Source organism: Geotrypetes seraphini, chromosome 2 (assembly GCF_902459505.1).
Source record: "Geotrypetes seraphini chromosome 2, aGeoSer1.1, whole genome shotgun sequence".
Lineage (NCBI taxonomy): Eukaryota > Metazoa > Chordata > Amphibia > Gymnophiona > Dermophiidae > Geotrypetes > Geotrypetes seraphini.
Window position 1 is genome coordinate 150955745 of NC_047085.1, and position 14018 is coordinate 150969762.

The 14018-nt window shown below is 42.3% G+C and overlaps 1 protein-coding gene across 2 annotated transcripts in view; it reads right to left on the reverse strand.

Annotated features, from left to right (window-relative positions):
• LAMA1 (laminin subunit alpha 1) overlaps positions 1–14018 on the reverse strand; it is a 412090-nt gene that overhangs the window by 233002 nt on the left and 165070 nt on the right. For both annotated transcript variants that reach the window (XR_004538373.1, XM_033934013.1), the window contains exons 22-24: positions 6286–6422; positions 3421–3657; positions 148–291 (exon numbers count right to left, since the gene is read on the reverse strand). Coding sequence is in view for 1 of the 2 variants with exons in the window: in XM_033934013.1 (XP_033789904.1) it covers positions 148–291; positions 3421–3657; positions 6286–6422 (518 nt within the window). In the remaining variant the exon portion in view is untranslated. The remainder of the gene's footprint in view (positions 1–147; positions 292–3420; positions 3658–6285; positions 6423–14018) is intronic.

Genomic DNA, 14018 nt, shown 5'->3' on the forward strand with positions numbered 1-14018 from the left:
TAAAGTAAGGGCATGTAAACAGTACCCGGCGTATAAGACGACCCCCGACTTTGGGGAGGATTTTAAGGTACTGAAAAGTCGTCTTATACGCCGGCAAATATGGTACTATATATAGTTTAATCATATTTTACATTGCAACAGACTTACAGGAATTCTGACATGACCTTCCAATTCAGCACAAAACTGAGTCAGTCCAAAACAGAAACATGGAGAACAGCCCAAGTCATTATCTGCTCTCAGAGCAAATGTTCCAGTTCTGCATTCTCTGCACTGAATTCCAACCACGTTTTCCTGTAAAACAACAAAGACACAAGACTGAGATTTAACAGAAAATGAAGAAGGGGGGAGGAGTCACGAAGACAATTGTTCCCCATCCCCACAGGAACTCAATTTCCCCGCCCTGTCCCCGCGCGCTTTGCCGCTGCCTCTATCCCTGCCCCATTCCTGTAAGCTCTGCCTTAACCGCACAAGCCTCGAACACTTATGGTTTAAAGTGTTTGAGGCTTGTGCAGATGAGGACGGAGCTTGCAGGAATGGGGCAGGGACAGGAAAAGAACTTACGGGGACAGGACGGGAAAATGAGTTCCAGCGTGGACTGGGATAAAATTGTCCTCATGTCATTCTCTACTCTACATTTGTAAGTAGCATTTACATATGTAGAATATGTGAGCACATAAATGGCAATTTCAGAAATCTACTATTTGCATCTGTAGATAGCTGGGTCACAGGCTGAAAAGTTTGTGTACACTGCTGATTTTACAGGTGAAACTTCCACACTGGGCTGCTCTAAGGAATGCACAATGATAACTACCTGATGATTTGTACCTGGAATCTCCACCAGTGATTCAGGACAGAAGTGCACTAATCTCGTTAGGATCTACCAACACCTCAAAAGTTCAGAAGGAAGAGTTATTTTGTTCTTCTCCTCAATTGACTCCTCTTGTATATGCAACTTTTTAAGATGGTGCATTTACATGTGTAAGTGCTGCCAAGTACATGTGTAGGTTGCAAAGTATGTACCTACAAGTACAGATGCTGCTGCTTCTTCTTACACATGTAAAGCCCAGTGATGCCACATATCTTCTGCATGTGTAATGCGGAACATATGTGCCTAATTTACAGTATTTGATAAGGCACATGCACTTACAAGATCATGAAGGGGACAGATTCTTCAAACTTTCGAATAATAAAAGAACAAGAGGGCATTCAGAAAAGTTGAAAGGGGACAGATTCAAAACGAATGCTAGGAGGTTCTTCTTTACCCAACGTGTGGTGGACACCTGGAATGCACTTCCAGAGAGCGTAATAGGGCAGAGTACGGTACTGGGGTTCAAGAAAGGATTGGACAATTTCCTGTTGGCAAAGGGGATAGAGGGGTATAGATAGAGGATTACTGCACAGGTCCTGGACCTGTTGGGCCGCCGCATGAGCGGACTGCTGGGCACGATGGACCTCAGGTCTGACCAGCAGAGGCATTGCTTATGTTCTTATGTAAGTACACGTGTAATGCGGAAGATACGTGCCTAAATTACAGTATTCGATAAGGCACATGCGTAAGTACACGTGAAATGCGGAAGATACGTGCCTAATTTACAGTATTCGATAAGGCGCATGCGTAAGTACACGTGTAATGCGGAAGATACGTGCCTAAGTTACAGTATTCGATAAGGCACATGCGTAAAGTACACGTGTAATGAGGGAGATACGTGCCTAATTTACAGTATTCGATAAGGCGCATGCGTAAGTACACGTGTAATGAGGGAGATACGTGCCTAAGTTACAGTATTCGATAAGGCACATGCGTAAAGTACACGTGTAATGAGGGAGATATGTGCATACTTTACAGTTTTCTATTAGGTACACATGTAAGTATATGCCCTACCAAAGCTCCATCCCTGTGAACATTTGAAATTGTGTTTGATGATATGAAAATTGCTGTGCTCAGTCAAAGCAAATATATGGGTATCATTCTCGATTCTGTCTTATCGTTCAAGCTGCAAATTAAGGCTTTGGTGTCAAAGGCTTTTTTTAAAGCTAGGTCTGTTAAGAAGATTGAGGGATTTTCTTTCGTTTGATAACTTTTGTACTATTATTACTGTAGTAACACCCTCCTATTTTTGATTTACTAGAATTTGCTTTATCTTTGTCTAGCCAAATATGTGATTCACGCATTACAACTGGCACAGAACGCTGCGGCACGGATTATCATGCATGCGTCCAAATTTGACCACATTATGCCTATTTTGCAGGATTTGCATTGGACATTTCATCCCACATTGAATTAAAAGTAATTTGTTTGATCTTCAGGGTATTAAGAGACGGTGGTCCTGTTTTGTTAAAGCTCTTTATTCTGTACATACCAGCATGATCTTTACATTCTGAGAGTCAAATGTTGTTGGAAATTTTGTCATTTAAATATGTGTCTCATTTGACATTTTGGCGTTCTATGATTCCAATACACGGCGCTTCCACGTTGAATGCTTTGTCAGCTGAGGTTAAGGGGGGTCTTCAAATATGTTGCAATTTAGGAAACAGATGAAGACAATTTTGTTCAAGCAAGCATTGGCTTCAAAGTTATTTTATTTTTTTCAGTTTATGACTGTTTTTCTGAATCTGTGAGTGTATGTTTTGATTTTATTATATATGCTTTATTGTACCCCGCGCAGAACTGTAGAATGCTGTAATACATTTTTTAAATAAATAAATAAAATATCCCTCTTGCAAACATGTGCAATGAAAGATAGGTGCCTATTTACAGAATAGCACCTAGTAAAAATTTGGCATATACACACATATATGCTAATATTGTAAACAATTACACCTATTACATACATGTGTAAATGTTAGCACCTATTTACAGATATTGCCGCGCAATAGCGTTCATGCACCTTAACTTAGAACCCACAAGGCAGAAAAGACACTCTCAAGAGAGGCATCAAACTGATATATACACTCCTCCCTCAATATTCATGGGGGTTCAGGGCAGAGCCAGCCCGCAAATTTTGAAAATTTGTGAATAACTTTTGGGCCGACTCTGACCCACCCCTGCCTCCCTCTCACCTTCCCCATCCCCCCCCCCCCCCCACCGGCATCCCGGACCTTACCTGGTGGTCTAGCAGTCTCGAGAGACTATGGGAACTCACGACAGCCATTTGGGATGAGTGATCTGCACGGGGAAGGACCGTAGGAAGATCACTCCTGCCCCGAAAAACCGCTAGACCACCAGGTAAGGTCCGGGGAGGTTTAGGAGGCGGGAGGGAGATGGGGAAGATTTCGGTTTTAGGAAATTGCGAATAATCGAAATCGCAAGTCCTAAAACCGCGAATCGGGAGGGGTAAGTATAGTAGCTAAAATTGTTGGCCAGCTTTTATAAGTATTCATTTTTTTCTATATAATATTGACATACAGGACATACAGTACCTTACAAGCACAGATACCAGTGTCATCCCCACAGCTACAGACTCCTTGTTTTTCATCACACCACTCTGGCTTGGTCCCATTCACATCACAGTCACAGGAGACACAATTAGGATAGTTTCTGAACCCATAGGTACACCTGTCGCAGACTTCCCCTCCAAACTCACGTTTACATTGGCACTGGCCAGTGGCTACATCACACTGTGGACTGACTGAACCAACAGTACTGCAGTTGCAAACCTAGAAAGCCAAAATACAAAAAGAATACATTTTCAAGGTTTCATTGCAATTCAACAAAACAGACATTTAGGGGATTCCCTTTCACAAAGCTGCGCTAGGGCCTTAACGCGCGGAATAGTGCATGCTAATTTGCCGCGTGCGCTAGCCGCTACCGCCTCCTTTTGAGCAGGCGGTAGATTTTTGGCTAACCGCGCTAATCCGGTGTCTGCGTTAAAACCACTAGTGTGACTTAGTAAAAGGAGCCCTTAGTAATAACTTTCATAGCTAAAAATATAATTTGGTGTTCCAAAGCAATGGAGGTATGGCAATAAAATATGATTTGCGTTTCATAGCTAAAATACAAACCCCACAATATATTTATATGGCACATTTTGGAGGGGGGGGGGTTTTCCTTCCATTTAATGTACACAGTACTATATAGAGCAGTGTATCGCAAATTGTGTGCCCTGGCAGATTCCAAATGTGGCACGAGTCGCTGGCAAAGAGGCGAGGCACCGGCTTACTGCTTATAGGACGTGCCTCTCGCAGCAAGAGGCAGCACCTGTGGGCTGTCAGCCAGCGCTGCTGACTCTCCTCCTCACCGGTGCTTCTCCTCCTCTCCACAGGATCAGGGTCATGGATGTCGACATGATGATGTCAAGTATGCACGTGATGTCATTGCGTCGATGTCTGCTCATTTCCGGGTGCCTTCCAGCCGCAGCTCTGGTTTAGTGTGCCCTGGTGCCGAAAAGTTTGCGGGGCACTGATATAGAGTATAGTCAAATAATTTTAGCCACATTGAGGGACTGGTTTATGTTTTCATAAGAACATAAGAAGAGCCATACTGGGTAAGACCAAAAATCCATCTAGCCCAATATCGTTGCCACAGTGCCCAATCAAGGTCAAAGGTATCAGACAAATAGTAGCAACATTCGTTGATACCAATCCAGGGCAAAACAAAAGGCAAGGGGGGAAGAATAACTTCTTCAATTACGTGAGAGTGATCTAACTTCACCTGTATCATAGATAGTAAATTTAAATGTTAAACGTATTTCTCTTATATGCTCAGAGACTTGTAGGCCAAAATAAGTGGCAAACCTCCAAAATATAGCGCCTCACCACCAAATCATGGCATATGCTTCCATAGTTGATGACTTTGCATAGCTGTACTAAACAGTCAACTTCTCCAATGTGAACACGTATTTACGCTTATCTTCAAAGTGAATGCGTATTGTGCTTATCTGCTTTGGGGGTTCTGATGTGCCACATTTCGGTCCTACATCAGAGAACCAAAAAAAAAAGGTAATTCTAATCGCTTGTAACTGAAAATGGTGGCTGGGTCTCTGAATGGTTTTGGAAAAAAAATTTCAAACAGACAAGGCATCCCAATAGCTAGTTGGGAACCATGTCAGTGGTGCTAAATACATAAGTCTGCTAAAATAAAGGATTTGCAAGTTCTGGAAATGAATGGATTACAGTAATCCGAGGCATTATGGTTTTCTAGAGGCAGGTCTTGCCAATAGCTGGGTGACCAGTCTTGTTTTGAAATGAAAGAGTTCACATAAAGATAATCCATGCAATCTTGCACTAATAGTTGAAAGCGTTGTCAAAAAGTATACGCCACCATTCACTAATGGATCCGACGAAAAAGAATAACACGGAGACAATTTTTTTCCCAACCGCCTAGAACTGAAAAGTATTGGCGGGTTAGAAGACACTAATGTTAGAAGACACTGTCTTCGCTCCTCCCCCATTCCAGCAGGGGAGAGCCGACGGAGGAGGGCTGCAGTCCGGCCATCGGTCCAACGGTTGGCTCGGGGGCCCGTTCAAGCTGGACTTCAGTTTTGACTGTTTTGATTTTATTTTCAATTCTTTTTAGTTTATAATACATTTTTTAATCTCACTTACTGTTTTACCACTTATTTTGTTTTATTTTATCATTCAAATTTCATTTAAATTTCCCCAGAATTCTATTGCTTCAACGGTTCTCCCTCTGCATCTATTCTTATCTCCCCTCTTTTTAACCTTTCAAATTCCTTTAGATCATTGTAGTCTTATTAGAATGTTTATTTTCTTATTTTTCTCATCTATTCTCTATTTTATTTCTTCATTACTCTACTAATTGTCATTTTTCCAGGTATTTTAGTTAGATTGTGAGCATTCAGAACAGTAAGGGAATTTCTAAGTACCTATTTTACTTATAATTTTAATGCACCCTATTGTCTATTTTTCTGTAAACCGCTTAGAATCTTAATGGAGTTTAGCGGTATATAAGAAATAAATTACATTACAATTACATTATGTAATGTAATATAATCCCCGCAGGAACTCAATTTCTCTGTCCTGTCCCCGTGAGTTTTGCCACTGTCCCTGTCCTTGCCCCATTCCTGTAAGCTCTATCTTAACCGCATAAGCCACAAACACATCATTTTAAAGTGTTTGAGGCTTGTGCAAATGAAGATGGAGCTTGCAGGAACGGGGCAGGGACAGGAAAAGAACTCACTGGGACGGGAAAATGAGTTCCCGCGGGGACGGGGAAAAAACGTGTCCCTGTGTCATTCTCTAATGCAATGTAAAGTCATGCAATTCAACAAAACTAGACTTTTACAGTCTGTCTAAATATAAAAATCTGTTTCCAAAAAACAGTACCTCACATCCGAGTTCATCATCATGCCCCCAGTAGTTTGTCTCACAGAGTTCACACTTTGGACCCAAAGTGTGAGGTGGACATATGCATTGCCCAGAATCTGGATCACAATTGTTGTGTGTATGAGCACAGTCACAAGCTAAACAGTAAGAGAAAAGTGTTTATACTAAAGCAAGAGCAGAGCATTAGAAAAACAATTTAAGAAAAGTTTCTTATCAGTTACTGATACAGTTACTGATAGGAGTGTGTGGCGCAGTGGTTGGATCTACAGCCTCAGCACTCTGGGGTTATGGGTTCAATCCCCGCGCTGCTCCTTGTGACCTTGGGCAAGTCACTTAATCCTCCATAGCCCCAGGTACGTTAGATAAATTGTGAGCCCACCGGGACAGATAGGGAAAATGCTTGAGTACCTGATTGTAAAACCGCTTAGAAAACTTTGATAGGCGGTATATAAAATCCTAATAATAATAATAATAATAATAATAATTTAAGAACTCTTTTAAATCTGGTTTTTTATTTCTTCTTGAGGAGGAAGTGACATGTGAAACTTTCTTGAGCTCCTCCTGCCTGCATCAGCTACAAAGCGGTTTTTGGGATGCTACCAACTTACCTCGCCTCTCAATTCATCCTCAACATCTCTAATAAGAGCTCCCGCAGAATAAACCTCTTTAATTATCCTCCCCTGAAATCATGCCGTTACAAAAAGTTCCTAGACAGAATGTTATCATTCCAAGCAACAAAACTGAACACATGGCTCGTAAAACCCATACTCGAGGCCACCTCATATGCTGACTTCAGAAAATCTCTGAAGACCCATCTACCGTATTTTCACGCATATAATGCGCGCATTATACATGATTTTTACAAACCGTGCGCGTTATACGTGTGAGCGCGTTTTACAACTTTTTTTTCAATCCGATCGGCATCTCCCCTGCGAACCGGCATCCTCCCCCCCCCGCTTGCGTCACCCCACCTCCCCCGCGATCCTACATCCCCCCCAGCACCGCAAAACATGTCTTACCCGATTGGGCACCGGCACCAACACCAATGCCAGGATGTGCCAGTGCCAGTGCCCGAAGATCCTCCCTCGTTGGTTTGGGTTGGTTTGGGCTGGGCTGGGCGGTGCAGGAGAGATCCTCCTTCTTCCTGCGCCAGGCTGGACTAGGCTTTGAGCATTTGCGCATGCTCAAAGCCTTCTGGTCTCTCTCTCTCCGAGATTATCGGAGATTATCGGAGAGAGCGAGACCAGAAGGCTTTGAGCATGCGCAAATGCTCAATGCCTAGTCCAGCCCGGTGCAGGAAGAAGGAGGATCTCTCCTGCACCGCACCGCCCAGCCCAGCCCAAACCAACGAGAGAGGATCTTCGGCACTGGCACTGGCACTGGCACATCCTGTGCATTGGTGTTGGTGCCGGTGCCCAATCGGGTAAGACATGTTTTGCGGTGCTGGGGGGGGATGTAAGATCGCGGGGGAGGGGGGTGACGCAAGCGAGGTGGGGGGAGGATGCCGGTTCATAGGGGGGATGCCGGATCGGATTGAAAAAAAAAAGTTGTAAAACGCGGGTAAGCGAGCGGGGGGGGGAGGATGCCGGTTCGGAGTAGGCAGGAGGAGGTTTTAACATGAGCGGTATACGCGTGTGCGCGCTATATTAAAATTTTTTACATAGATTTGTGTTCCCCGCGCACTATACCCGTGTGCGCGTTTTACACGGGTGCGCGTTATCTATGTGAAAATACGGTATTTAACAAATTCTAATCCCAATTCATGTCCAATCCCTCCAACTTTCCTCTTCTCAATCCCCTTCTCTCTAGATTTTAGATTACTCATGCTCTTCCCTTTAGTAATTGCATTCTAACCCAAACCGTTTTTCCCTGTATCAATCTTCGACTATTCACATCTTCAGATTCAAAACAACTTGTAATTTGTATCCCAGTTCAAACTGTTTTTTCTCCTCACTTCACATACTCACTGTATGTACCTTGTTGTAAACTCACTTCACATACTCACTGTATATATCTTGTTGTAAACCGCTTTGAACTTATGGTATAGCAGTATATAAGAAATAAAATTATTATTATTATTACTATTTCCAGTATTATACATCTAAGTAGATGTCGGTAGGGATATGAACCGGGAACAGTTTTTTTGGGTTTGATTGTAGATATTTGGCCTTTTTTCCCTGATTTTTAGAGGTTTATTCAGTTTGTTTCACATAATTTTTAATGCACATTAGAACATTTTGACACACTCACATTGACTATATGGGTTAATTCCATTTTGCACCAATTTTTTTAAGGACTATTATGAACTAAATGCAAACCTAGTCAGAGCACTTGCTCTTTCAATCCTCCTCAAAACTCTACGCAAGCAATGATGGTAAGCTATAGCACAGCACAAAGTGAATTTCGGAGATAATTATTTAACAATGAAGGTGTCGTACAATATTTACAAATGGAAAATGTTGGGGGGCAAAAAGATTCTGCTGAATAAAAAAAGGTGGGGGTGCTTACCCATCTTCTACTAAACTGCGCTAGCAGTTTCTAGCGCGGGGAGTTGCGCTGAATGGCCCACGCTGCTCCCAACGCTCATAGAGTTCCTATGAGCATCGGGAGCAGCACGGGCCATTCAGCGAAGCTCTCTGCGCTAAAAACTACTAGCGCAGTTTAATAGAAGAGGGGGTTAATCTTTTCTTTTAAATCAGTGTTTCCCTCATCAGTCCTGGTGTGCCCCCTTGCCAGTCAGGATTTCAGGATATCCACAATGAATACGCATGAACTTTATTTGCATACACTGCATGCAAATCTCATTCATGTATATTCATTGTGGATATCCTGAAAACCAGACCTGCAGGGGAGTACACCAGGACCGACTTGGGAAACACTGCTTTAATGACACAGTAAAAATGAAGTACAACTCATGCTGTCCTTTTAAAATAGTGTGGCTAGGTTTTTTTGTTTTGTTTTGTTGTACATTTTTTAGAATAGGGGTGCTCAATGTCAATCCTTGAAGTCTGCAACCAGTAGGGTTTTCAGGGTTTCCGCAATGAATTTGTATGAGATCTATTTGCATACAGTGGAGGTAGGGCATGCAGATAGATCTCATATTTATTTATTGGGGAAATCCTGAAAACCTAACTGGTTTGTGACCCTCAAGGACCGACATTGAGCACCCTTGCTAAGAATCAAGATTTTGTTAAAAACACAAACTGATACATACGAGCCTTACCATTTAAAAACCCTGATTTAGAATTGCAATATAAATTCAAGCAATATGATTACATTACAGCACATAAAACTGGTGGATCATTTGGGGACATTTTATATTTTCAACAATACAGAAAGTTAACAGTACAAATAAAAGAAAAAAATTATATCAACTAAACTTCTATCAAATATTTTCTAAGCGGGTGAGAATATTACAGATAAAGGAAGATTGAGAAAGTTCATGAAGGACCATTCTTAAGCAATTTCTACTTTTACTTTGGCATTCCACACAGATGAACTGGCGCAGGCATTGAGGAAGAAGCGCGGGGCCGGCTGGATACTGAAAAGATCGCTCCTGCCCTGCACCGCTGCTGCGACGAGGCAGAAGGCAGCCGGTAGCCATCCAGGGGCGAGCTGCAGGTACGGGGGACTCCGCGGCTGATCTTCCAATGGGGCGGCTTATCTACGATGTCTTTAGATAGGCCGCCCCATTTAAGGAAGCTGCACCCACTGCAGGGAATTGTAAAACCCATGTATAGGCCATACATGGGGAAATACGGTATACACTTGTACACATCCTCATACCCTCCTCCCTAGAATCCCACCTAAAAAAAGAGGCTGACTTCATAGCACAATAGCTATACTGCAAAAGAAAAGATGTGATGCAACTTGGAAGTCCATTCTATTAAGTATAGTGAGTATATCTGAAATACCGTATTTTTCACTCCATAAGACGCACTTTTTTCGCCAAAAAAATTGCGTGGAAATAAAAGTGCATCTTATGGAGCAAATATACCCCCAACCGATACCTTTAAATTGTGGTGATCCAGTGGTGCATCAGCAGTAGAATGCAGCCGTCCAGCGAGGGAGGGACAAGAGCACAGAAATCTCGCACCTGTCGATACACCACTGGACCACCACAATTTAAAGGTGTCGGAGGCTGGGTGCTGGGACTGGCTACCACTTAGACCTGCCCTATACACTGTCCTGGCCTACCAGTAGACCACCAGAGGGGGGGGGACAGGGTACAGAGCCTGGCAGGGAGGGGGGACAGAGTGCAAAGCCTAGCAAGGAGTGTGGGGTTGGGTGCAGAGCCTGGCAGGAGTGAGGGGGGCTAGGTACAGAGCCCGGTATATATTAGTACACAATTTGGTTCAAAATGCTTTTTTTCTTGTTTTCCTCCTCTAAATCTAGGGTGCTTCTTATGGTCAGGTATGTCATTACAGTAATTATTTAAAAAAAATCCCATGTACTGAAACTTTAAGAAACACAATGAATTTTTTGCAACTATGATGTTTTCAGTGTTAGGAGTACAACTTTAGAACTCTCTCCCAGGAGTTTTGCAATTATGTAAAGATCGAGTTTGTTTCAGGAAACAACTGAAAACTCAGTTGTTTGTTGATGCATTTATGTAGCGTGTTTAGTTTGGCACAACTCAAGTGAGTTGTGAGAACCTCTAAGATCGATACGATATGGATTGAGTGTAAGCTATTATAATTTGACATCATATCCCTTTGTGTCCATGTACGAATCTTGTAAGAATTAGTAAGAATGGTATCTAGATAATCCTGCTATGTTGATATTATTTGTATGATCTGTGTTATTCATTATGTATGTTCATGTTGTACACCACTTTGATTTAAAGCGGTTTATAAATGTTTCAATTAAATAAATAAATAAAATGATGTTTTTAGTCATTAGTGTTATTTACTACCTGGTAGTCAAATGAATTTTCAACAACTAAAATGGAATTGCAGTAGAGAAAAGTTTGGGAAGCAAGGATTTAGGCCAGCGGCATACAACCTCTGCCCCCGCAGGATATCCCCAATGAATATGCATCAACACTACAATGTAGGGTACAATTAATCCAACTGCCTCCCAAGAGTAATTTAATAAGAACATAAAAATTGCCGCTGCAGGGTCAGACCAGTGGTCCATCATGTCTAGCAGTCCGCTCATGCGGTGGCCCTTTGGTCAAAGACCAGTGCCCTAACTGCCATGCCATGCCATGCCCTGCCATGCTGCCATGCCATGCTGCCATGCTGGCCCTACCAGCATACGTCCTTGTTCAGCAGGAACTTGTCTAACTTTGTCTTAAATCCCTGGAGGGTGTTTTCCCCTATGACATACTCCGGAATAAGCGTTCTAGTTTTCTACCACTCTATGGGTGAAGAACTTCCTTATATTTGTACGGAATCTATCCCCGTTCAATTTTAGAGAGTGCCCTCTCGTTCTCCCTACCTTGGAGAGGGTGAACAACCTGTCCTTATCTACTAAGTCTATCCCCTTCAGTACCTTAAATGCTTCGATCATGTCCCCTCTCAATCTCCTCTGTTTGAGGGAGAAGAGGCCTAGTTTCTCTAATCTTTCACTGTACAGCAGCTCCTCCAACCCTTTAACCATCTTAGTCAGTCTTTTCTGGACCCTTTTGAGTAATACCGTGTCCTTCTTCATGTACGGAAACCAGTGCTGAACGCAGTTCTCCAGGTGAGGGTGCACCATGGCCCGGTACAGCGGCATGATAACCTTCTCCGAACTGTTCGTGATTCCCTTCTTTATCATCCCTAGCATTCTGTTCACCCTTTTCGCCGCCACCACACATTGTGTGGACAGCTTCATCAACTTGTCGATCAGAACTCCCAAATCCCTTTCCTGGGAGGTCTCTCCAAGTACCGCCCCGGACATCCTATATTCGTGCATGAGATTTTTGTTACTGACATGCATCACTTTATACTTATCCACGCTGAACCTCATCTGCCATGTCGATGCCCATTCCTCGAGCCTGATTTTGTCACGTTGCAGATCTTCACAATCCCCCTGCGTCTTCACTACTCTGAATAACTTCGTATCGTCTGCAAATTTAATCACTTTGCTCGTCATACCTATGTCCAGATCGTTTATAAAGATGTTGAAGAGCACAGGTCCAAGCACCGAGCCCTGCGGCACCCCACTGGTGACGCTCTTCCAGTCCGAATATTGTTCATTTACCCCCCCGTTCTCTGTTTCCTATGCTCCAGCCAGTTTTTAATCCACGTGAGTATTTCACCTTCGATTCCATGGCTCGCAATTTTCTGAAGTAGTCGTTCATAACATATAACGAGACAGGGTTTTACATCAATACAATATGTTTAATATAACTTTAATTATAACACAAACGTGCGTGTGAGAAGTACAAGAAACAACAGACTATGTGGAACATTAACTTGAATTAATTCAGTAAAGGTTTTTGAATGAACTTTGAACAAGCTTCAGGTTTTCTATCACTAAACATTACATTACATTACATTAGGGATTTTATTCCGCCATTATCTTGCAGTTCAAGGCGGATTACAAAAGAATTATCAAGGAAGTATTACAACAAGAACTTACAAAAAAAAAAAAAAGAATTTTGGACAATTTTAAGAGAGAGTAAGAAATGAGTATGGTTATTTGTTTGGGGTAGTTGGCTTTAGTGAGAGGTGGTGTTTGAAACTTGTGGTGTTATTCTTTTTTCAGGGCTTTCTTGAAGAGTAAGGTCTTTATTTCTTTTCTAAAAGTCTTGTAGTCAAGGGATGCCGTCAGTAGATTGGTGATTTGGTTGTCAGGTGGTTTAGATAGATTTTATTAATTGTAAATATAACATAGATCCATTTATTCTATTTATTGTGTAAAATGATGTTATAATTAAAGTTATATTAAAGATATTGTATTGATGTATAACCCCTGTCTCTTTATATTATATGCAATGAATATGCATGAGATTTATTTGCATGCAATGTAAGCAGTATACAAATTCATTGGGGATATCCTGAAAACCCAACTGGATTGCGGCCCTTGAGGACCAACGTTGGACAACCCTGATTTAGGCCATCATTACAGTATAGTCTCTTATTGTTCCTTATATGACTCTAGGCTCTAATATAATAACAGGTAATTTTTATATACATCACTGAATATAGGTGCTACTTCCATACCATATTTTCAGCACGGAAAAAGCATTCTAATGGATGCAAGGCACCAAAATGGGGCAGAAATGGCAGATCCATGCAAAAACACCCTATTGTTCCACTATAGGAGGGGTGCAATGATGGAAGGGACATAGGTGGGTTAGATGCACACAGTGCTATAGAATAGTGTAGATTTATTTATTTTTATTTATCCAATTTTCTATACTGTTCTCCCAGGGGAGCTCAGAACGATTTACATGAATTTATTCAGGTACTCGAGCATTTTTCCCTGTCTGTCCTGGTGGACTCACAATCTATCTAATGTACCCAGGGCAATGGGGGGGGGATTAAGTGACTTGCCCAGAGTCACAAAGAGAAGCATGGGTTTGAACCCACAACCCCAGGGTGCTGAGGCTGTAGCTTTAACCAATACACCATACCCTCCCCAACTTGCACGCCAGTATTTACACTAGGGGCTCCTTTTACAAAGGCGTGCTAGTCGCTACCGTCTCCTTTTAAGCAGGCGGTAATTTTTCGGCTAACGCACCTTAGTAAAAGGAGCCCCTGGTGTAAATCCTTATGTCCAAAGCTCAGTGCAGGTCCTGG